Source organism: Pezoporus wallicus, unplaced genomic scaffold, assembly GCF_028554395.1.
Source record: "Pezoporus wallicus isolate ANWC-B61680 ecotype Strahan unplaced genomic scaffold, APGP_CSIRO_Pwel_v1 contig_3952, whole genome shotgun sequence".
Taxonomy (NCBI): domain Eukaryota; kingdom Metazoa; phylum Chordata; class Aves; order Psittaciformes; family Psittacidae; genus Pezoporus; species Pezoporus wallicus.
In genome coordinates this window covers 2,731,992-2,757,646 of record NW_026635034.1, presented here as the reverse complement: position 1 = coordinate 2,757,646, position 25,655 = coordinate 2,731,992, and the positions used below count along the sequence as shown (strand labels likewise).

Below are 25,655 nucleotides of genomic sequence, written 5' to 3'. Positions count from 1 at the left end.
TGCTGCAGTGCCTGCCTGGAGATGTTCAGACATGTGCTGCAAGGGAAGGCAGATGCGCTCACTCGTTCTTGATGAGTCGTGTTTAAGGTGATGGGTTGTGTCTTGCCACGTGTATACATGATACATTGACCCATTGAGGAACCTGGTCTAGTGGAAGGTATCCCTGCCCATGGCAGGGGAGTTGGAACTGGATGAGCTTTAAGGTCCTTTCCAACCCAAACCATCTTGTGAGTCTGTGTTTATTTTGCCAGCAGCTGCAATGTGTTTATATATATGTGCTTCCTATTGTGGTGGGACATTGTAGCCTTACTCTGTTTGTTGATTGCACAAGGTTTCCTTTGGGGAAAGCTATGAACTGTTTGCACTTTTCCCCTAGGATAAAAAGAACTGGTAATTATTTACAGAGGTTAAATATATATATATATATATGTGCCTGCATAGTCATGTCTTCATTCATATTATGGGCTTTGGCGTTTGCAGGTTTTGTGAAGCTGAACAGTGGAAGAATGTACCTGTACATGAGGTTGGAGGTGGAAATGCTCTTTGGGGTTTGTGTGGCCATACCTCTGACTCCTTTGTAGGCAGTGTTGTCTCTGCAGCTCGGTCCTAGGCTGGTGTAAGGCCGTGTCTGCATGGAGGTGTGGATTGTCCACCTCCTACGCACAGTGTGGGGGGGGAAGGTTGTTTTTCTGGACTGATAGTTCAAACACACTTTATGTCAACAGTGCATCCCTAGAGGCTGACCTGGGTCTCCCTTTTGGCTGTTGAAGAGGTTTGATTGCTTTTTCTTTTGTTTTTTTCAAGCCTTGCAGCGACTGGTGCAAGCTAGTGGACATGGCAGGAGAGGGAGCAGGGTTGTGTTAGTGGGAGACATGCTGTCAGCTAGCGACATGGCATGGCTGGCATGTGGGAGGATGCTCGAGACACTACAGGATCTGCTGAGAGACAATGAAATGAAGGGCTGGGTGAGATTCCTTGGCTTTCTCTAGCCTTAGCATGCAGAAAAGCTAGAAATAGTATAAAAGCAATCTCCTGAAAGAGTCAAAGTCTTTTACATCTCTTTCAAGGTCTAAACAGGAGGGAGGGCCCAGCTTTTGGGAAGCCAGGGCATCTTCTCCTGACGGGTATTTTCATGGTGGGAAAAGAGGCATCACAAAGGGGAGCTTCAAACTTGAAATGAAATCCATGTCTTTGAGTGGCACAAGGTGAGGAGGCAATTAAAGGCAGCAAAGGCAGCGTGTAACTGCCACAGCAGCTCTGCACAGGCAGGAAAGCTTTGGGATTGTCGTGGGAAGTGCTTACCATTGCTGAATGGGCATATGAACACTTTACCTGATTTGTATTTCAGTTAATTTGGGAGCACAGGGAAGTGAAGGATTAATAGCAGGGAGAGGATGGATAAATGCTGCCATTGCTCTTTGCTCTCACCTGGCAGCCTGGCAGGGTTGTTCCAGCCCTGCATCTCTGTATGTTCTGTGAAAGCACATCAGGCATGGGCTGCAGCAGCCTTGCTGTCCTGGGGGCACAGCTCTGGTCTGCCTTGGGGACCTCGCTGCTGTTTGGGGCAAGAGACGATGCTTGGCTGTGTCATGGCACCTGTGCCCTCTGCTTGTGTCTGTCCTGCCTTTGCCCTCTCACTCACTGTTAACACGCTGCCTCTAATCCACCACCTGCTCCAGGACGTGCTTGGAAATATTTTGTTCAAATCTTTCTTTTTCTCCCATACAGAAATGTCACTTCTGCTGAATTGAGTGGTCAATTCCATTGAAATTTGGTTTCAAAATGCTTCCTTGCCTTTATCTTTATCATCCCTGGAACACTCTGCTCTAAATGCATTTTGTTTTGCAATGATTTAAACCAGGAATTCATTACATTCTGCCTGCCTGTCTAGCAAGAGAGATTAAAAACCTGAAAGGATTCAAATTGATATGGAATCCTTCAGGTTCGGAGAGAGAAGCTCATTCAGAAGAAATTAAAAGAAAATTCAGTGTGGAACTAAATGAATTTCAAAACTGCAGATTCCCTAGATTTGGAAACATTTTGGGTTTTGTCCAGCTTCATTTCCAAGAGCGTAAGAGTTGCGATGTACAGCTGACAGCTGTCCTGTCTTCTGTTCAGTTCCTTCCTACTCTGGGTACCAATCTGCTTAATACCTAGCAAGGGAGTTGCTCTGAATCATGGATTTCTCTCCCCAGAAGTTCTCTCTGGGAGCAGACACGTAGCACAAAGCTCCCAGCTGTGCAGGGGGGTCCTGGGCCATGGAGAGCCCATAGTCCTTGGTGGAAGTTCATAGGATTGAGCAGGGTTAATGGCTAACATGAATACTTTCAAACTCATGACTAATGAGTGATAGTGACAACCTTTTGGAGAGGGCTCCTTCTGTGCTTTCATTCATGGCCGGAGAGGTGAGTCTTTGAGATCTAGAAGGGTACCAAGACCTTAATGCCTCTTTGGATTTGGGTCTTGGCTCCCTACCAGCGTCTAAAAGGCTTGCTAAGAGCTCCAAATCATAGGTAAGGGGATGGTAGGTGATCATAAAAGGCCCCACACCGGATCCTAACAGTCTCAGATTTTTTTGGCTTGGATTTCACAAAGGTGCAGGCTTTGTTGGCAGGTTCTTCTTGGTCATTTCAAGCATCCCTGTTATGAGAAGCTTTGATTAATTTAGAGAGGTCTTCAACCTGCACACTTCAGGGCAGAAGCTGAGCTGATGTCATTCAGAGTGTGTCTGTCTCCAGAAAGATACTGTGCCTTGCCATGACCTCCATGATGAGGGAGATTTATGGCCCCCTCTGAAGTTGAACAAAGGTGGTTGCTGGTGGCAAGATAATAGACTAGAAGGGCCTGCTTTCCATACCTGAGAATGTTAGTCTTGTATCGTGGTTTACGCTGAACCCAGGACATGTTGCTTCAGGCTTGTATCTGTCAAGAAGCCTCTTTGACATAGATGTCATCCTTTTCTTTCACATCCTTTGTGATACTAATTTTGTCAAGGCCATGTGGTCTTTGGCATATTCAACTCACCTTCAGCCTTACTTCACATTCTCTTTTATAGAAGCAGCCTCTTTTCAGGAGGTATTTTTGTCTTGCTGCTTGCACTATTTTCTTCATCCCTTATTCCTCAAGCCAGGAGGAGATATTTGCTTTTTGTTTTCTATTCAGATCTGAGACTTGCTACTTACGTTGCTATTAGAAAGTAATATTTTGGCTCAATACTACATTTCGGCTTTCCCTCACCATGCTGTCCTAGGTGGACTGGGCTGTAAACCCCCCTGTAATTTATTACTTTGCTTTCTGTATTCCTCATCTTTACTGCAAATTGAAAACATGTCTCTGTAGGGTGCTGCAACTGGAAAAAGGGGCCTTGGTGATTGTAATGTTCCAAACAATTCATTTCAAGCACCAACGTGATGATTATAGTTTGTTGTTTCTGGAGAGTAGTTAAACCTCATGTAATGAGGTTGCCAATTATCCCCGGTACTCCCTGATGTTTAGTGACAAATCAAAGCTACTTGGTTTACATAAGTGTGTTTGCTTGTCAAGCCTGTGGCCAGTCACCCATAGCTGGCCCCACAGCAGGAAACAGGGAGGATGCTTGATGCTTGGGGTGTTAAAAGGTGGGAAGTTGAGGGGTGTTGGAGAGCTTTCGGACATCTTCTTGGGTCCCCTCCAACCTGTGGATGATCCTGTGACCAGTGCTGCACATGAATGGTCTGAAGAGTTGGGTTTAAGTACTTTAGCGGTGAAAAGAGGCTGAGATTTCTCATTCTTCTCAGCATATCTTGCCATCACAATGTGAATTGCTTTTCTGCCATCATTTCTGTGGCATATTGGGTGCAGTGGGTAAGGATGTTAAATGAGCTGGTCCTTCTGAGTGTGGGAGAGTGAGTCTTTCTGTGCATGTCTGCTACAGCTTATGGGTTCTCCAAGCAGATTTCTGAGACTCTTTTGAATCCAAAAGACCTTTCCCTTTTCCCATTCAGCAAACAGGCTTCGACCTCAGGTTTATATCTGCGAAGTGCTGCTGCAGTGTTCCATTAACCTTTGGGCCAGCAAGGTGCAGGATAACATTTATCATGACTTTTTCAGGGGTGGAGCACCGTGCTTGACTGTGCATTCTCCAGGGCTTTACTGTCCCCCATTAGACGTTTTCCATTCCCCCTTCATACCCAGCACCATATGCCAAGCAGCTGAAAGCACATCACTCTGGTCTATTGAGAGATTTTTAAACTTCACTGATGACTTTTACTCTTGTTCCCAGAGGTATTTTACCCCAAGAACTGAGACAGATAAGGCAACAGCAGGTGTCAAATGATTCATCCTAACGAGTGGCAGTAGCAAGATGAAAGGATATTAATTTCTATGGGGAGCCTCCTGCCGTTCCACTTAGAAAATTAAAGAGATTGAGCTGGCCCTGGCTGAGATGATGATGGAGGGTGCCAAGTATTGCCTATGTTGCCTTTGCACTCTTTGCACTGGGTTTTATTTTATGCCCTCTAGCTGGGACAGAGCCCTGTTGCAGTAGATGGTGCTCAGACATGCAGTGGAGGACAGGATCTATCCCAGAAAACTCACTCCCAGATACACAGGGGGGAGAAGCAATGATAAAGTGATGGGACTCATGCCGAACACTGCCAGGTAAGGCAGTCACGAGGCCTCCTCTCTTGTCTGAGATGGTGCAATAGCTCTCCAAAATGTTCTCTGTCCATCCCCAAGGGCAAAGGATGGATTTTAACCTGGGTGATGAATGATGGTTGGGTATCAGCCTTGCCAGCTTCAGAAATAAATGTCCATGATCTTTAACTCCCTCCTGCAAAAGACAGGCTGTCCTTGTTATTGTTTGGTGGATAAAGTTAGAGGTAGACCTTTGTGTCTTTGCATTTGAATTGGCACAAAGCTACATCTCGAGGAATCCATCAATCTTGCACAAACTGTACTCCGGAGGCACAACAGGCATTAATACTTTAAATATGGCTTTTCACACTCAGTGCTGCCAAGTCCACCTTTGTATTTTCCCTCCTGGAAATTCTGGAGGTGGCCACCAAAGAACTGAAGGAGGCAGCAGGTGACTTCTGAGATCATCCACGTCTGAATCCCCCCACCTCCATTCCTCCCTCCCAGTATTTTCTTTTCTTTTCCTTTTTCTTTTTTTCCCCTGCTCTACTAAAAAGTCCTGTGCCTCCTGCACCTTCATTATGTTCAGCAAATCCTCAGGAAGCAAGGATTTTATACAGCGGGAAAATACCTTTGTGATGTAAAGAGAACAGAACCTGTGGAGTGGCCCCTTCCCAAAAGGTTATATCAAACCTAATTATAACCCTTTTTCCCCCCTTCTCCCCAAGAACCAAGGGGACCCAAGCAAAGCCTTGACAGAGAGCTGTGCATTCATTTGCTGAAGCCAGTGTAATTGGGTTTTGCACCACAAAAAAAGCCTTAAGGGAAAACAGGAGCCAAAACCAGAGAAATTTGTCATCTACCAGACCTTGGTACACCACAGGGGATGTGGGGGATGGATTTCAGAATGCAAATAGGGGTCCATTGAGGCTTCACTACACTTCAGCGAGGTAATTTTGAAACTTAATGATTTTCACATTTAATTCAGGGCGAAATTAGTCATCAGGTATTGAGACAAAGCAAGGCTCTCTTCTGTAGTGGGATGCTCTCCTCTTCAAGCTGTGTTATCTCAGCAATAATTAAAATGTTCGCTGAAGTAGAAAATGTGCTATCTGATTCATTAGCCAGATTTCCTTTTGTAAGGTAACTCATGTTTGATTATCGGAAATAGAGACAGGCTTGGAGAAGAGGACTCCGGACACTAATGATAATGGGAGGGAGGAGCCAGTGGGTCATGAAACTAAAGCAAGTGCGTGTGCATCTCAGTGAATAGCTCAGTGTGTCCTCTTCTGCCCTTGCAGCCACCAAGGCTGGTAGGGTCTGCATGGAAGATGTTGTTTGGCTGGTGAAGCTCTGGGTTATGGGAACAGACAGGCTAACATGCATGTCCCAGACATGAGGTCCTTTATACCCATGGGTGACCCCAGGCTAAGCAGGAGAATTTCAGATTTCACCCCAGTGTGCTGCAAGAAAGTGTCCTTCAGCACACAAGCCAGGATTGTCTGGGAATATGAAAATGAAGCAAATCTGGATGGCAGGAGAAGGAAAGGCCAAGAGTGAGCTGTGTTAGCTTGTGTCTGAAAGCTGGTGCAGTGCTGAGCACAGTACTCATGACAATCTATCGGCTGGTTCAGCATTGTTCATGGGGAGCAGGTAGGGAAAGGAGAAGGCAAAAGAATACGAGGCTTTGATTGACTTCCCTATGAGCGGAACAAAAGCAATATTGGAAAACAGTCATCCTTCAAAATTTCAGCATCATCTGTAGGATGCAAACATAATGACAGGTGATTTTGCACCCTTCTGGTATCATCTTTAGGTAGCGCTGTTCTGGTGCTTCACTCTGTTCTGATGTTGCCACATTTCAACCAGCTGGTCTGTGCAGAACAGCAAATTATCTCTGATTTGAAATCAGTTTGTCCTGCAGGAGAGCAGCAAGGTACCTCCAGCACCTCGAGCACAGCCTGTGCCAAAACACCTCTCGATTTTTCCTCTCTTCCAGTGATCCCCAAAGTAACTAAGCACTTGCTCTCCAATCCTGTCTTCACCTGCATCATCCTGGCAGCCTGCATGGAGATCGCGGTGGTGGCTGGCTTCGCCGCCTTCCTGGGAAAGTACCTGGAGCAGCAGTTCAACCTCACCACCTCATCTGCCAACCAGCTCCTGGGTGAGTCCCAACAGGAACCACCACATCTCTTCTGTTCAAAGGCATTTAAGTGTTCAGTATGGCTGGTAACCACAACCAGTCTCACTGCTTAGGCTGCCCTAAAAGTGACTTACCTAAGCAGGATCTTCATTCATCTTCTCCTGCTGATTATTCCCAATTCACACTGAGCTCCAATAGCTTCTGGTTTTGGCTTGGTTTTCCAAAAGAAACAATCCCCTGCAGTTTTCCCCAGTGACACAAGAACTCTCTGGTGAATTTTAATAGGATTTGACAGAAGGCCAGAGCTCTCAAAGATGTTCTATCTTCCATCTTTTCTGAGAATTAAAGGCTTTGCAAAGGAAAGCAGCTTCACCACTGACCCACTGTGAGAAGGAAAACCACCACACTGTGTGGTGGAAGATGCCCTAGCCAGTCAGTATGTGAGTAGAGCTGGATGCTCAGCAAGGATGGGTCACCGTGAGCCAGAGCACATCCTGCTTCTGATCTAGCAGTGAGAAGGGAGACTTTAATACATCCACAGTCCTCACAACTTATTTAATTTGAACAAAATTGAGACCAGATTTCCCACATGGTGTTTATGGGACTCCAGAAATGCCAGGGTTTGGATGCACTTCTAAGCTTAGCCCAGGTAGGTAAGGCCAGGCAGCAGAGGGAGAGAAGTGAACCCAGACAAGCTCAGTGTGATAATGCCTTCCTGGGCCTGGAAAGTGAGTCACTTCTGGCAGCGATTTTCCATTTCACAGTATAAGAAGATTCTTTAAGGGAGAATTCATATATTCAGTTGTGACTTTTGCCTGGTCTCTGAAGATCAGACTGCTGTGAAGTACACCCAGCAGGGCTCATGCAAAGCCTCTGGACAACATGCAAAATCCTTGGCTTTGTCTCCTAACTGTTGCAGGAAACATTGGAAGTGATGCTGCGTAGGTTAGGGTGGGCCAATCTCAGCAATGTCAGCATCTCACTCATATGGATGAGAACTGGAAGAAGATCTCAGTTTCGCCGTGCAAGGCAGCATAGCCATTTGCATCCGTTACTCTCTTTTTAGGCAACCCCAGGTTGGTGCTATTCCAGCAGTTGGTCATTGCAAGGTTTCTCTGCAGTAAAGCACAGATCTCTTTGCTGAAAAGTAAAAAGCCTCTTTCCTCTTGCAGGGATGACAGCAATCCCGTGTGCCTGTCTGGGCATATTCCTGGGTGGCCTCTTGGTGAAGAAGCTCAGCCTGTCCGCTCTGGGAGCCATCAGGATGGCCATGCTGGTGAACCTGGTGTCCACAGCTTGCTACGTGTCTTTCCTCTTCCTGGGGTGCGACACAGGACCTGTGGCAGGGGTTACTGTTCCCTATGGAAACAAGTGAGTCCGCAGAGAACTTCAGGGTCTCACACAGCCTTGCCAATATAAATGGTTTGTTACTGTCCTCAACAGGCAGCCTTCAGGCACTGCTGGCCCTTAGTACCCATACAGAGCCATATAGAAGGTAATGTCACATAGGGCTCTTAGTCTGGGATATTTTCATGCCACTCCTCACTGTGAGAGCTGAGTACCTGCAGCTCACAATGAAGCTTTACTAAAATCAGTCAAACTGAATTAAAAGGTGCCAGACCTGATTCTGCGCCCATGGCCAGCTACATAGCATTGGGTGCACTGCACCATCTGGTTTCTCCTGGCAGTGAGGGACGTGCACTGCTTCATACATTTATTTAAGTGCCTGAGGAGAATTTGCAGAACCAGGTTTTGGATGCCTGGAAATTCAGATATGGTGAAGAGGGAGTACATGTGGCTCCAGGCTTTATTTAATGGGAGAAATGAGGAGGCACAGGGTGCCCTGTAGCATTCACAGGACTTGGAGAGAGTTATTCTGTGTTTTCTTTTCTGGTGCTCCTTAGTATGCAGCAGTGATGTTTTAGAAGGTGACAGCTTCATGCTCTCAGCTCCTTACTGTTGTAAAAAAATAGAGAGCAATCTCCACAGCATCTCTTTGGGCTTCCTTGGGGCTCCTTGTTGGGGTAACAAGGCAGCCCAAGCCTCACATTCGATTTCCTGCTGCAGAAGGATAGTGGCCATGGCGTTTCTGTCCCCAGGGAGAAGCTTTAGCCTGGGTTTCTTAAAGCTGGGAACCAGATAGCCTGCACTCTGCCTTTCATAAGCTGTTTGCCTTAGCTACCCCTCTTCAAAGCCAGCTTTGTGTGGCAGCGATTGGAAAAGCTGGATGATATCATCACACTACCCTTTAATTTCTCCTTATGTTTCTCTTCCAGCTCAACTCCAACCTCATCTCTGGACCCGTATTCCCCCTGCAATAACAACTGTGAATGCCAAACTGATTCCTTCACTCCAGTGTGTGGGGCAGACGGGGTCACATACTTATCTGCCTGCTTTGCTGGCTGCAGCAGCACGGTGAGTGGGCTTTCCTTAGGACCTTCAGGAACAGCTCTATGGGTGCGAGTGAGTGAGGTTAGTGTGCATCTGGTAGAGCAACTCATTTACAGCCAGCAGTGCTTGCACCCAAAAACACTTGCCTCATGTATCAGATGGGCCTGAGCCACTGTCATTGTTTGCTCTGTTGCATAAATGCCTGCTGACTCTCATGGAGCAGATTGGCATTTCCCAACCTCCTCCTCCTCTGGTCTTTCGCCTCACTGCAGAAGCAAGGAACATGGTAGGAAATCTATACAGTTGTCCATTGGTAGAACCCAGATCCTCCGCAAGAGCCCAGGCTGTGGGACCAACATGTGTCCAAATCCTGGTTTTATTCATCCTTGTTTAAGCTTTCCTTCCGCTCCTCTTGCTTTTCTCTCTTTCCCTGCTTTACTCTGAGGCAGCAGCAAGAGCAGGTGTCCAGGGAGCAGATTCCAACCAAAAACATTCTGCATTTTTCAGTTCTCCATATTTAGGAGTTTATTTCGTTTAGAAAACTCTTAAAGACCAAATCATCTCTGTGTAAAGTTGAGGGGAATTTTTAGCAATATCTTAAAAGCCTGCTTTTCCAGATTTTGCTGCCAAAATAGTAATGTCTTCAGATTACACTGAAAATGAGTGCCTGCTGCTCCCATGGGTGGGAATTGGTGGTGTTCTGCGATCCTTGCTCCCTGTCAGGTCAGCCTGGTCTCAGGCTGACCTGCATTTGTGACTGCAGGGAAATCAGTACTCACCTCCATGGCTTCATCCTTCCCCTTTGAGGCAACGTCAAACCTCCCTTCTTCCCCAAAAGAGACAAACCTCCCACGAGTGCCAATGAGCAGAGGTGCAGTCTTGCTCTAGAAAGTGCAGCCTCAGAGCCCAGGTGCCCTGGAGCTCAACCTGCTTAAAACTCATGTCAATTCCCACTCCATCCTCAGAGATGTAGGCTGCAATTCAAAATACCACAGTTTCCAAGTGCTTTCAGCATCCCCACAAGGGACTCCATGAGTGTGTGACACATGCAAAGGTGTTACCTCCTGCCCTCTTCCTCCTCCTCCTCCCAACAAGAGACAAGTCAACACCTGGGACCACAACACAATGCTTTTAACAAGAAGTCAGGAATAGTGTCACACCAGTTCACCAAGCCCTTAACAAGAATACAGCCGATGTGGTCCATGGCTGGAGGGCAGGAACAACCTCCTTGCTGTGCAGTTCAGGGCAAAGCTCTGGCTTCTCTGGAGGGAGAATAGTAATGAAAATTCAGCTCTGCCCCTTCAGTCTGCAGCTGCCTGTCCCTCGTGCTCTGCAAGAACAAACCTCTGAGCAAAAACCTCACTCTGCCTCACCGTCTCTTACTTATTCTTCCTTATTTTGCCTTTCCCTCATCATGGGGTTCTTTCGATTGCTTGGTTTTGTAGGGTTTTTTTTGCAGTAAGGTTTTGAACACAAATTAGTGAAGCAATAGCATCCTCTGGAAAAGGTGTTATCAGGAATTATGGACCAGTTTGGCCATGCAACAGCCCTGAGGCAAAGCCAAATTGCCAAACCAGGTTTTAAACTCATAATCCAGGTAATGATCTGCCTAGAGGGTCTTGTGAATGTTTTATGCTCGTGATGAGCCAAGGGTCGCTTTTTACTGGGACATAAAATTCTCTGAATGCTTTATTTAACTTTACTGCATTGGACATTTCTGACTACCTCTCTCCACTTTTCCTCTGTGAACAATTTCTAAAAGCAATGTGTAGCTCAGTTAGCTTTTTCTTTCTCATTTCTTCTCTCTTCCTGAGCTGGTTGCAGAGGTCTACCTGTCCAGAAAGCCTTAGACATATCAGTTCTGATAGGCAGAGTTCTGGCACCCTCAGGAATTTATCTTTTAAGCCATTCCTGGGAGTGACCCTTGTCTATGAAGCATTTGACTGTGCATCTAGTTTGTTTGATGCCACTGCTTCCCTTACCCTTTTTGGCTGGAGACTCATGAATTCCAGCCTGGCATTACTATGCTGGCATCTCACAGCTTTGCTCTGAAGTACCAGCTTGTCAGAGCCAGGGTTTAAAAGAATAAGTAATTAAAACCATGGGTGATTTGCATGGATAATTACTCCAAACTCAGGATGCTGTTAAAGGTGCAAACTCTGCATCTTCAGATGCACATAATAAATCCGGGTGTGCAAGCAGCTGGGCAGTGGAAGGCTGTGATAACGCATATTTGAATGCAGTGGGATTGCAGACAAGAGAATCTATAGCAATTTGGCACACGTAGCAAGAAGTTGCCTCTCCACAGGACAAAGGTAGACTCCATCTTTGATGTTTCCTTGTTTGATGTCTGTGAGTTGTAAGAGTGTGTCAGTAATAAAAGATCAAAGATCTCCCAGGTAAGGATGAGGCACAACGCTAAGCAAGCAGATGTAGTTGGTATAAACTGATCGCACTGCTTTGGGCCAGCACCTTGGTGCAGAATGGTTGAAAAAGCAGATTGAGGGATAAGTTTTCAGGCAGTGGAGGTGAGGACCTGCCTCAAAAATCACACCAATGGGAGAAGAATATGCCCCACCACTTCCAGAAACAGGTACCTTCTCTTCACTGATGAGAGGAAATAAGCAGCCAGTTATGCATGTTTGCCAGGATGGGAACTTTGTCCCAGGATCTTTCAGTGCAGGTGTGTACTTTCCTGGACTTAGATGGCTTTTAATCCACCTGGTTGTGTCCAGATTGTTTGCTAGCAAAGCACTGCAGTAAAAGCCAGGAGCTACACATTCCTGTTGTCTGTGTGCAGACACCACTGCAGTGGTGCTAATTGTCACCATCTCGGAGCCTTCAGGTGGCAGCTTCTAACTCACAGCAGAGGAATTTGTTAACTATTGCTTGGCAGCCAGAAAGGCACCTGCATATCTCCTCCAGCTCTCCTGCAGTTCTGCACTGCAGTCTCTCTTGCCCTCTATGCACTTCTTCAGAAGAAAATCATTTGACTCCTATGCAGTAGAAAGGGATTGGTGTCAGAAAGGCTGGAGTGGTATCCCCGCGGATGCTTATCTTTAGAGGCGGTGAACCAGAAAGTGTGCTTTTTGTATGGTCCTAAGGGGACCCAGCAGAAAAGCAAAGGAGTTTCTGCTTGAATGTAGTGGGGAGGAAGAGGAGGAGATTTAGCTGTTTTTCAACATATTTTATTTTATGGCGTTACTCCTCTTACAAACCCAGCGGGCTGATGAAGACAAGCCATGAATCATTTATGATCCTTTCATTCTGTATTCATTAAGGGATTTCTTGGTAGTATTGTGTGCCTTAATTGTGCTGACATCCCACACTCAGAAATTCAGGAGGGCAAGTGGAAAATAAGACCAAAAAAAGAGAATTCCCTAAATCTGTGACTGGCAAACAAAGCTTCTTTTCACATCCTGCACTTACTGGAGAGATGAAAGCAAAATGCAGTCATTTCACCCTCCTTCTGATCACAGATTGATAAAGTTTATCTTGCCTGACTTCAGCTTTTAGCTCAACACAAATCCCTCTGAACCAGATGTCATTTATTAGCACTTGAGTCCAGCAGTGTCTGTACCATCAATCTGTGATAGTTCAGCTCTTGGTGAGCCACAGCCACCCATCGTGAGTGGCTCCTTCCCAGGATTCAGGGTGCTGGAAGCAGGCACCAAATGCACAGCCAAGAACAAGGCTGCAGATTTACCTGCTTTTAATGTACTCCAGTTTAATTGCAACAGCCAAGAGGATGGAGGTAAATAAGAAAGTAATTAGAACCATCATTTGGGGACCTTCCTTGTCACAGGGACACAGATCGTTTCTTTATTCTCCTCCAAAGAGGTATAACGTGGTAATAATTTTGTTGCAGTGACATTTATGGTAGAGACTTGAAAGGAGCAGAAGAAAAGAAACAAGCCAAGGGACAGCTTTCTTTTGCTGGTAGCATGCATCAGAGCTGATGGGCTTCTGAAATTATCTCCAAACCCCCGTCAAACAAGCACTTAGGAGTTACTTAACTGACCATTAGAGGATTCAGAGTTGCTGTTGCCAACAGAGCAGGGCAGGGGCTGGGGACCGTGGCTCTCCCTCATGCTGAACCCCTGTACTCCTTTGCAGAACCTCAGTGGCTGTTCCTGCCTCACCTCGGTCCCTGCTGAAAATGCCACCGTTGTTCCTGGCAAATGCCCCAGTCCTGGCTGCGAAGAGGCCTTCCTGACATTCCTCTGTGTGATGTGTGTGTGCAGCATGATCGGGGCCATGGCGCAGACACCGTCAGTCATCATACTCATCAGGTAGGACCGCAACCGGAGGAACCCATGAGCCTGATGGGGCTGCTCTCGGGGTGGGAACAGGGCTGGAGGGACCACGGGATGCTGCTGGGAGCTGCAAGGAGCTGAGGATCCCGCACAGCTCCTGGAGTCTGCCTTTCAGGCTGCACTGACTGTCCCCAGATTCAGGAGTTTGAGCTGAACCTCCACGCAAGCCATCAGGAAATCCTCCTTTAACTAAGCATTCCCTGGTGAAAACACCTTCAAAGTGCTGCCTGTATTTTCAAAAGGAGCTATGGGCATAGGCTTTCTCCTACTTTCCTGCCTTTACCTGCAGGTGGGAGTTGGGGAAAGCCTGAGCAGTCCTCCTGAATTTCAACCCCATTGTTTCAAGTGTTAATTAAATCATTTTCTCTCTAAGCCATTGTTTCACTTGGTGGCACCTGGGTTTGTCCATAGCATGGCCCCACCAGGCTGCAGTACAGACCTGCTAGAGAGAATACAGGAATTGCTTGGTACAACTTTGGTAAAATGGGAGTGCTGAAAAACTGGGCTTGCAAACAGAAGATCCCTGCAGGGATGCTGCACAGAAAGGTGGCAGGCTTGTTCTCACCAAGGCTGGGATTAGCATGGGAAGGGAAACACGGATGTGCAGTTTTCAGTGCAGGTAGTAAGGACATTACAACTGCATCAGGGAAGGGGTACCCCTTGTGATCAACACATAATGGCTTGATGAGATGCGTTTAGAGATGGTCTAGAGGTCATAGAAACCTTGGAAAAATGAAAGGCTCTGGCAAAATCTAGCTTTGGTCAATACCCTCCCTGGCCAGAGTTTAACTTCTCTCACCCTGGCCCAAGTCCAAGAACAGAAGGAACTTGTGAAAGTCTGAAGGACATCTCTGAGTTGATCCAATATGAATAGGTAGGCAAGGGTAGCTTACTCTAATAATTGACCTTGTGTTATTCCCAGACACATGGCACACTTCACCTTATGATATATGTATATATCTAACTCCCACGTTATCCAGCATTACTTGTCTGTCCAGACTGTCACTTACTTAGAATAATAACCAGAGGCATAAAGAGCAGATCCATTCTGCTGCCTGGAAAATTCCAATAAAATTAAATCAATAAGGTCTGTATTAGAAACACACTCTTGAGTGGATCTTGGACAGAACAGCTCTGTGAGGGCATGTCTCCCTGCAGGATACAAAATGAGATATTCCACCTCCTAGTTCGTTTCTCTCTTTGCATCTCCAGTAGCTGAAGGGAAATCAAATTTCTCATGATAAATATTGTGGCAAAAGTAATCTGAAGTTTGAAGAGTTCTTTGTTCAAGGGAGCTGCCAGCACCTGTAGGATCCTGCATGGAGACATTTTCATGTCAGCTTCAAATGAGATAAGCCAGTCACCAGCCAGAAAGAAGAATACAAGGGAATAAGAAAAGCAGAGGGAATATTAACAAAGCTCAGCTCACAGCTGTAGGGGATAAACAATTCACACATCCAAATTGCTCCACTGCCCTCAGAATCTCTGAGAGCTACTGAAATACACAGGGAAGAGCTCTTCACCATATATGACCTCATGATTTCTTGCAACTGCCATCTTGGATTGGTAAAAGAAAGCTTTGGCATATGAGCATGTCCCCAGTGTCAGCGGCAGTGACAAGTGGCATCAGCAGTTCCTATGTTTACTTTAAAAATGACTTTCAGTGTCTACAAATTAGGTGTCTCAGCAAGTCATTTATTCAGTGCTGTAGTCAGTGAGGAAAGGACATGTCGACAAGTGGCAACTTCTGCTCTGGCTTAAGGTATGGGGATTGACTTTGGTCTTAAATACAAAGAGTGGATGAAAGGACACCACCACCAAGTAAAAATCCACTGTGAATATTTCACATGATAATCTATTTCTTTCCATAAGATAAACTTGAATACTCTTTTTTAAATCCATTTCCCACCCAACTGTAGAATCCTATTTGACCCAAGCCATTAACCACTGGAACATTTTTCCAAGGCTTTCTATTGAGCCTGGGCTTCTGCCTGAAAACTGTGCCGAAATTTCACCCAGAGGTCAGAGGCTTCATGCAGGAGTCATGGTATGGTGCGAGGTGGCTTGTGTAATGTGTGAGATGAGGGCAGGTAATAAGAATGGTCTTCTCTTAAAACCACGTGCTGTTTCTGGCTGGTTTATTGGTATTATCTGTATTCATACAGAAGACCACCACTGCCACTATGGATGCCACTAGCCGTGCTTCCTGAGGACCTCTGTAACCAGCTAATGGAAGAGGCAGCTCAGGCCTTTAGAGATCCCCCATGTGATGAATCTATTCATATGGGGATTGCTGTCCTGCTTTCCCATCCTTTATGTACTGTGGGAAATAAAATACTATTATAAGACTTAAGACCAAATTAATGATTTCTGAAATTCCAAAGGCTTTGCTGAGCCTACCCCAAGAGGATGACTTTAGCCAGTAACATCCTTGAGCTAAGCAAATTAGAAAGCCATGAATTATTTTTTAAAGCACCTTTGAAGGATAACACTAATGTGACAGAGTGGGTTCTGTTCATAGCAAAAGGCAGCACAACTGTTATCTTCCCAGCATAAAAAACATTTGCATGCTAAACTCACACCCATGAGAGCTAGTCTTGAGCATTTCCTCACTGGGAGGCTTGATTTAACAAGCTGATGGAACCTTTTGGTCCATCGTCCTCCCTTCCTTCTATTGTCCCCAGTGGTCTGAAAAGTTTCAGAGCAAAAAGCATCCTCTCCCTTCAGTTCTCAACATCCTGAGCCTTGAACGCATGATGGGGACCTTGTAAATAGTCATTTACTGGGGTGGGAGTTTCATTTTTCCCCAGCTGACAACAAGATTAGCTGCTGTTATTAATGACTTAGCTAAATGCCTGAACTTATCACTGATGCTGTTACTTTTTGGGGCTGTAGGCAGTTCAGGCGAAGGGAGAAGAAAAACCCCTTTAATGACTCTTTGAAGGGGTGGTGGTGGCATCCTGGCTGACAGCTCAGAATGGCCATGAGGTGCGTTAATCAAAGCGGAACACAAAGAATCAATTTCACTCTCTCCCTCCATTCTCCCTACAGAACTGTGAGCCCCGAACTCAAGTCTTATGCTTTGGGGGTGCTTTTCCTGCTTCTCCGTTTGCTAGGTACGTGCAAACATTTCATGTCCTTCTCTCCCTTCCTTTCCTTTCTCACAGAAAGTGGTATTTTTTACATGTAAAGTGGATTTCTATGCCATGCAATGTTGTGGTTGACATGAGTGCTGTCTGACACAACGGGGTCTGAGGCCTTCCTATGAAGGATATGGCATCAGGGCTCCTGAAGGCACTTTTCCTGCCATTCGAATTGTGTTAATGGAAGCAAATGCAGTGTTGAATGAGAAATTACCGTTTCTGCCATGGTCCCACACAACCAGTTACTCTTCTATAGCTGTTATTAACATGTCAGCAGCTTGCAAAATTACTGCTGCATTGCATTTGCTGAAGTAGAGGGATATGTATTTTCATCCTCCTTTGAGGGACAGGACTGGTGTTACACGGTGTGTTTTGTCACATGGAATGTTTGCCCCTTCCTTCAGGTCTCTCAGCAAGGAAAACAGTAAAATGAGAAAGGCTGAGTCCTTGTATCCTCCTGTGGGTTAATATCCCATTAAAATGCATATGTCTGTTCCCATGGACCAGTATGTGCTTCTCATGTATGAATTTAAAGGAACACAACGATGTTTGCCTGCTGCTTCCTTCTGGGTGGAGTTTTTTCCCCTTTTGAAGAGATGGCTCCTGTTTTAAAGCTCCTATAGTTTAGCTTCTTAATCTCAATGATTCAGAGCAGAATCCTCTGATCCATCTCTGTGTGTTCATGTCATGCATGGAGTTTTTTGCATGTTGAAGGATGGGATTTACTTTTTTCCTGCAGGACACAGGCAGTACCTGCCCTGTATGGCCCTCCCCAGTCTCAAAGGAATGAGCTGGAGAGTCAAGTGCCATCTTTTAGGCTACAGCAAGACACTAGAAAGTATAGGACCAAAACTCTAGCAGTACCATACATTGTGAATAAGTGACCTCATTTATTTACTTCCTTTTTGTAACACCTTATTCCCATTAGCTGAAAGGGAAATGGTGGTCCCAGACCAGTTTACGATAAAACCAATTATATTTTCATTGCTTTTGGTGAAGTAGCTGCAGTCACAGATAACGTTCCATCAAGTAATCTTATTCAGAGCTCAGATAACTTGAAGGGAAGCTTCTGGGTTGACTTGGGTCATCTCTGGTTCAAGCCTTGTAAAGACAGCATTCTCTTTAGCTGCTGGTGCTGCTCTTGGGTTTTGGCCTGTCTTCAGTTCTCTCTGATTGAATGTGGAGTGTCAGCAGGCACGTGCGTGAGGAGGATGGCTGCAGGCTGTTGTTTCTAAGGGGGAAAGTACTTAAGGGGGTAGATTTTCTCTCTTTTTTCCTTTCAAAAGAGAGAACCCTCCTGAGATAGCAGCATCCTGAATTCCTCTAAACCCAGGCTCAGGCATGTACAAGTTGAATAGATATTTTGTTTTCTTCCAATAAAGAAGCCATAGTACGAATTTAAACTCAAATCTTTATATGTTGCTCTGTCACTAAGTAACTCCTGTGAAATAAGACAATGCATCCTGAAGAATAGCAGCTATGTAGATAAAACCCACAGAAAATGAAAAGAAAGGTACTTTTCAATATGAGCAAAGGTATCCAAATCTCGCCCTTAACAACCTGAGCTTCAAGAATAGATTCACTGATTTATTTTAAAAGCTTTTCAGTTCACCTTTAAGCTTTGACTTAAGAAGACAGTGATAATAGCTGCTTCTTGAACCAAAGGAGAGTATTAAATATAGGAGGTATGAGACCCGGAGGTGCAATTGCAGCTAATAGGTTTCAGTAAGACAGAAGCAGCTTTTTTATACAGCCCTACAGTTTCTGCACTGAAATATAAATATATATATATATACAGCAGAAATTTTTGCAACACTTTGCAGTAAGGGGTAAAACATGATTGAATCTCTTTAATATTCACTATAATAATATGAAACACGACTGAATTCTCCCAGTATCCTCCTGGATGTATTTTCTTATTGCACAGGAATTCTACTGTGAGAGGGCAACATAATAGTGTCTTCATGTAAAAGTGTTTCTGCAGTTTCTCAGGGAATGCCACTGGAGCCAAAGTTTTGGAATAGAATTGTCAAAATGACAAAGAGTTTTAGATTAGTAAGACTTGAATCCTTTCTGGATGGTGTTCACCGTTCATCCTAACACAGCCTCTGCTTACCAGGGCACTTCTTTTTGGTTTTCCTACAAGCCCATATTGTTTGCCTCTCTTCTTCCAACGTGACAAAACTACAGTGTTTTGCTCTCAGAAGGACTTCCCAGTCTGCAGTGCAACCCCTCAGCTCCCTTGTCGCAGAGGGTCCAGGCACCAAGTCACTCCTGCGAGTCTCTTGTCCTTTTTGGTAAAAATGGCCTAAAACACTGTTTGCTGGAGGCTTTTCATACATTTTCCACATCCATGCCTGCATTCACACAGGAGTAGCTTTAGAGTTCAGTGAAAACAGGTCCTTCCTCAGGTCTTAATGAGGAGCAATTTCAAGGCCAAATTATCTTGCAAACCTGGAAAGCCAGCTGAAGCCAGCAGATGGGGATGATAGCTCTCTCTGAAGTTCACATCTCCAAAGCTTTGTATCAACATCTCTCTGCATGTTAACAAATAGGAGCTCATACCTCAAAATTATGATGAAAATGCCGTTTTCTCTTAGTCCACAAAGTGTGTGGCTGCTGCCTCCTCTGTCACTGCCACATCTGGATGTGATCCCTGAGGTGGCATCCAGCACGAGTGCATCACTGGGTACACAAACTGCATTCAGTAGCACAGGCTCTTTGCTTGTTCCTAGCGGGAGCCCAGCTGGATTTCTAAATACCTTGTTGAGCATGTGGTTGTCCACAGGTTTCAACAAATAAAACCCCTTCTTTTAACCAAGAAGCAGAACCAGCCCAGTCAGGAATTTCCAGCCGTTGAAGTAATGAACAGAGAACTGACACTGATGTTTTTCTCCAGAGCATATCCATATTTTGGATGTGATGACTGGAACTGGTGTTTCTGACAAAAAAAAATAAAATCATCTTGCTTTTGTATCATCTGGTTTTATTTACTACATTTGTGCTGTTAATGATTGGTTAAAATGAGTACCAAAAGCCCACATAGCCTTTCTTAACTCCCGCATCTATTAACATAAAGGCAGATCAAACAAAATCTGCAGAGTTTGTCACCAACAAAATAAGATCAAGAGATCTCAGTTCAGAAGGGAACAGTCAAGACAGCCAATTTATTTGTAGTCTTAGGATACATGTCATGAATGTCACTATTGTTCATGAAAAGCTGAAGGGAAGGTATCTTTTCTAAGCCTGGAAATCCAGGTTAATGATGAAACTGGATCCAAGATTAAACACTTTTCTGTCTAGAAACTGGAGTGCTTGTGGCTGTCTACACATTTATTTATAGAGTCTCAGGCATCACAGCACCTACAGATGCAGTGATATTGTCAAGGATATGTTGTGCCTACCTGCTGTTGGATTTCAGTAGATACGATGCTCTCTTTTGCTGCTGTGTTAACCCACAGAAGTGATTTTATCAATCAGGGCTCTTCCCAGGGTTTATCTGCTTCCAGCCTTCCCTGTAAATATAGCAGAAGAAAGAGAAATGGTTTACATTATGTAGAACATCCACATTTTCTTCCGAGTGCTGCACGCTTGGAGCATGTGTGCTGGCTGGGAACGTGGCTGTCCTAACCTCTGTCATGGTAATGAGAAACAGAGGCCTCTACAATGTCCCTGTGGGATGGGGAAAGTAGAGAAGAAAAACATTGCCTTTATTAGTTAAATGAGACTGGAGTGATTATTCTGCTCTAAGATTGCTGCTCTGCTGCAAACTACGATTCAGAAACACTCACCAGTAGTTAGCTGAGGTGGCTGTGGGAGAATCCTGCTGTGATATTTCATTTGATGGTGCACTGAAATTTTCCTTTCTTTTCAGATTTAATCTTTGGCATCTATTAGAGGGCATTGTTTCTTTTCCTTAGGCCCAAAGAAAACCTTCTGCTGTGTTAGGGAAAGGTCCAAAACTAGCTCTCAGTGCCCCAGCTGATTTCAGGCTCTGAACCGGAGTGCTGTGACATCCTTCAGGTGAAAACCCTGAAGTGCAGAATTACCAGCCTCTAAACAGAGAGCAAGCTGTAAGGCTGTCCTCCTCCTCCTCTTTCATTTACCCCTTCACTCAGTCTCATTAGGCAAATGAGAAGCTTAATAAAAGCCACTTAAACTTGAGTAAAATCCTTCCTGCATGTTGATATCAGCAGGAATCTCTTCCCTAGACATTGAGCCCAAGCTAAAAACTCATCCACAGACTTTGTTTAACTTGATTTAGAACTTCAGAAATTAGAATTACAGGCTGCAGCTGGGACCATTAACCTTGATAAAGTATCCTCTCTTTCCATTCACTGCAATCACGTCCTCTCTCTATCATAAGGATCATAAAAGCATGATTTGTCTCTCTTATTTTGACAGGTTTTATCCCACCTCCGCTCATCTTTGGGGCTGGAATTGACTCCACGTGTCTGTTTTGGAGCACGTTCTGTGGCGAGCAAGGAGCCTGCGCGCTGTACGACAACGTGGTCTATAGATACCTGTATGTTAGTATTGCTATAGCCCTGAAGTCTTTTGCATTCATCTTATATACCACCACCTGGCAGTGCTTGAGGAAAAACTATAAAAGATACATCAAGAACCATGAAGGTGGGCTCAGCACTAGTGAGTTCTTTGCCTCTACTCTCACCCTAGACAATCTGGGGCGGGACTCAGTGCCCCAAAAACAATCACATAGGACAAAATTTATCTATAACCTTGAAGACCATGAGTGGTGTGAAAATATGGAGTCTGTTTTATAGTGACTGTGGAGGGGTGAACTATATTAATAATACAAGGGTCCTTTTTAATAAAAACAAGAGGAGAGCACGAATGAAGAAACAACTGCAAAACAACGGCAACACAGGAAACTTTTGTCTTTTTCTCAAAGTCAGACCCAGCCAGGATTCTTGTGAACAGCATCTTTTAATGGGATCACTTGTGACATCCTGCGGGGTGATAGACAAAGCAGGGAGCTGCTGTGGCTGGATACCAGCCCCTTTGATGACAGTACAAGCTTCCAAGAAGAGCACCTGAAGAGGTTCATTGGAAAGCTCAGCGAATGGACAGGCTTGGGCACGAGGCATAGAGAAAGCAAGGTGGCAATGCGAGAATAGGTGTTGTGGTTGCAAGTGTGGTCCAGGGGTATGTGAAGCCCCACAGTGTGGGCTGAAGGGTTGGCTGGTCTGAGCTCTGTGATGGCAGAGGGAGCAGTGCTGGAGCCATTCCACGAGTCACACTCTGTCACCAGCCACGAGTCCACGATAAATACCTTGAAAGCTGCTGGAATCCTTCCCGGTGCCGAGCAGTGCTGTCAGAGGTATCCGAGTCCTTCCAGGCGAGGCTTATTCACAGATTGCAGCTTTGTGGTTGTCTGTGAATAGCTCTGCTTACATCTCTCAAACCCAGTAAAGTTCAAGACGTTTGCTCACACTTGCCAAACGTGCTGTCATTTTTAAAGGGGGTGAATTCCAAATACTCGGCTGTGCAGTCCTCTAATAAGATGGGGTTTTAAAAAGTTATTTTGCAATCTATGTTAACCCTTGAATCGCTGACGCTTTTCCATAGGGAGGATTTATTTATGCTACTTTGGGGAAGGATCCTGTTTTAATTCACCCAAACATGATGTGACTCAAGGGATTTGTTTAACCCTCTGCGTTTTTTATCCATACGCCTTCATTCTAATATGCTACCAAGCCAATGAAGACACATAATATGTTTTTAAAAACGAGAACAAATACACTGTGTCTCTATAAAAACAATTGTCAGTTGGAGAATTATAGATAATATGATGATTTACGTAATATAGGGTTTTTTTCATGTTCTATGTGACTCAGTGAATACACATATATATGTGGAGAGGCTGTTTATATTCTCTCCAGTTTTTAAAGATATATATATATCATTTGCAATCTAGAAATTGTGTGGTGGATGTTTTCTTTAAAGTGAGTGTGTGTGTGTGTGTGTGTGTGTGTGTGTACAAGATGAAAGGAATCCCAACCTTAATCCTGCAACCCTCACAACTGATTTTTTCACCTAAAAAATTCCACTGACTTCAGTGGAAGCCACGTGAAGAAGGTGGAATAATCTCCCCTCCTGGAAGCCACATTTTGCCATTAGCTGTTCACATAGGGTTCTTATGGAAGGCGGGGTTATGGGAGCAGAGGCTGGCCAGCATTGCGCACCTCTGAAATTCTCATTGAGATTCTTAAGAGGCACCCATGCAGGAGGAGATTTGGCTTTGCTTTTGCAATGCAGTCTCACATAAGCCTGCAAAAATCAAGGGGAGGCTTTTATCTGATCTCAAGAAGCATGCGGTCAGGCTTATTTTGCATGCGTATTTTATTTTTCCAAAACATTCCTGCTGGGAAGCAATACAAATTCATTGCGTTTGATGAGTTTTCCCTAGGAACCAGACTCATTTCCAATGGACTAAATGTCAGAAGGGTTTTAAGGGTTAGCATCATCATCAAAAAGCTCCATTTTTGTTTGTATTTTAAAGCTGTTTTGAACCTACAGATGTTTGGAGCAGTAGCTTGGCATGGTGAACCGAATGCTGGGCATCACTTCCATGCATCTGGTGGAGGGGCTGATCTTCCCTAGGTTCTTGTCCATTGCTGGCAGTGGACATCCCAGAGTTGGCACAATTACAGAGGGTTGATAACTTCCTGCTCATGTTCAACACCTTTTTAGCAGACTTAGCTCTTACCTAGGCATTGAAACACAGGTGTGGGCTATCAAACTGCTTCCACTTGACTGACTTTATGTGTATGTTTGTAGTTTATGCACAGCATTGTATGTTCAGCAACAACAAGAGCAAAAAAAAGGGGTGCATCAAATAAACTCCACTGTGCCAAATACTTGACAAATATTGTAACTGCAGATATTTGAGTCTTGGTCTTCAGCCATGTTAAGAATCACTTGATTAATGAAGGAGTTTAAGTCAAGTTATTAAGCTATGCAGTGCCATTGTTATGTTGGGTGGTAAATGATGCTTTTTAGGCCATTAGATTAGTTTAGTATATCCTGTCTGCTAAAATAGAGATACTTCATCCATAAAACAATGAATTTACAAAAGGCACAGGGTGCATAACTGTCTCATAAAATATATATAATTGTCAAGTATAAGCCTTTGAAATTGTTATGTACAGTTCTTTTTGTTCTGGAAATTTATTACTCAGACTGCTGTCTTTTCAAATGTTAGCTCATAATTTTGTACTATACACACACATTCAGACTCAAACACAAATGTCAGAGAACAGAGCCTTTCTAAAAGCCTGATTGCTTGAAATTCTATAACCCCTTTCACAGTTTCAGGGTTTTTTTCCCCTCTGAAAGTCCAAGGTGAAGGAGAACAGCACGATGACATGATGCAAAACAAACTCCCAGTGCTCAAGAGCTGTGATTTGTCAGTATAGTCAAAAGTCCTCCTTGACTGGAGTTATAGAAAGAGGATTCCAGGGCACATAATGTTTTCATTTTTATTGATGTTTATTTCTTTCATTTAATCTTTTCTCTTAGCACACATGGGAGATGCAGTTGAATGGGGTTACTGATACTATTTTTACGCTGCAACTTAAAATTCCTGCGTGATTTTTGTTTTATTTCTTTTGATAATGCAACTCTTGAAGAGCTCTCTCTCCATCCCACTCTTTGTTTTTTTCTTTAAGGACATATCAGATGCCTGCATTACGAAGGGCTTTACTGTCAGTGCTTTGGTACAGATTCAAGAACACAGCTTTAGTTTAAAGAAAAGAGACAGACCAAAACCTTCATCCATCCATCCCAGCAGGCTGCCTGCTTTTTCCTGATTTCAAGCCCACAAGCCATTGTCTGCAACACAGTTTTTGTTATAGAATAACAAAAATAAATCCTCAGACCCAATTTTGTTATAGAATAAATCTCAGACATCCTCCAGCTTCCCAAATTGCAGAATGGGCCTTTGCCTGTCAGCACTTCGCTTCCATCCCGCAACTGCCTTAACCTTAACTTAAGGTCAAGGATGGAGTTAGAAAAATGCCCATTCCTGGGAACAGAAACAAGGGCATGATCTGAGCTATGGAGTCCACATCCAGTGTTGGGAATTTTTTTCTTCTCCCTATTCAGGGGCATTGAAATTCAGTTTTGTTGAGAGCTCAGTCTGTGCTGAAATGTTATTTTGACATTTCCAAGCTCTGTGTTCCCTGCATGGCTGTCTGCTAGGGAATGGCATAGTTGACAAAATAAACTACTTGACATTTAGCAGTCTCTATGGGATTGTCCAGTTGCCTTGCATGACTTCAGGTTGGGGTTTTCTTTGCCTCGCACAAATACCACCTTGGCGTAGCCCCAGTGGAATCAAAAGGGGACCCCAATCTAAAACTGGTGCAGATGACATTAGAATCAGTTTCTTTGCATCCTTGTTAACAAAGAGATGCATTTTCAGAACCTTCTTTTTATATACACTGAAATCGTACCTTTTTCTGACTTTGCCCAGCACATCTTGGATGTATAGTGGGACAAAAAAGGCCATTGCTTGAATTATCTAGACAAAACTTCCATTCCTTAAGACAAAACTTCCATTCCTTAAGAATTCATCTAATAAGGGCCTCACAGTGCCATACCCCTGCAAGAGGCACTGAACTACTCAGTGCTGCTACTGTTAATCTCAGTTGTTCCTCAAGTTGCTAGGAAGGTGAAAAGGGAAAAATAGAGTGAAGGATTAGCTTCAATTAGCTGAGCTAATTATGCTTCAGAATTGAGCTGATGGTCAGCAGGCATTTGGAAAGTGATTGGAGTATTTCCAAATGGCTGAAATGTGTTGGCTTTTTGTTTTTTTTCCTTGGAAATAAAAATTAAGGGAATTGACGAAATTTGGATTCCCTCCTATCTCCATCAGAGTTTTATGTTCATCACATTGCTGTGGGAGGTGATGTACTTCAGGTTTACCTTTGTGTCTCAGTCAGGCACATATTTTTCCAGTAAATGAGGTCCTGGGAGACAGAAAAGCAACTCCATCTCATAACCAGCAGTTTCACTCCACAGCAC

The 25,655-nt window shown here is 44.4% G+C and overlaps 1 protein-coding gene across 2 annotated transcripts in view; it reads left to right on the top strand.

Moving 5' to 3' along the window:
* Positions 1–25,172, top strand: part of SLCO3A1 (solute carrier organic anion transporter family member 3A1) — a 153,598-nt gene extending 128,426 nt beyond the window's left edge. For both annotated transcript variants that reach the window (XM_057419317.1, XM_057419399.1), the window contains exons 5-10: positions 6,614–6,778; positions 7,930–8,128; positions 9,034–9,172; positions 13,265–13,440; positions 16,516–16,580; positions 21,012–25,172. In XM_057419317.1, the coding sequence (XP_057275300.1) occupies positions 6,614–6,778; positions 7,930–8,128; positions 9,034–9,172; positions 13,265–13,440; positions 16,516–16,580; positions 21,012–21,391 (1,124 nt within the window). In that variant the 3' untranslated portion in view covers positions 21,392–25,172. The remainder of the gene's footprint in view (positions 1–6,613; positions 6,779–7,929; positions 8,129–9,033; positions 9,173–13,264; positions 13,441–16,515; positions 16,581–21,011) is intronic.
* Positions 25,173–25,655: the final 483 nt, after the last annotated feature.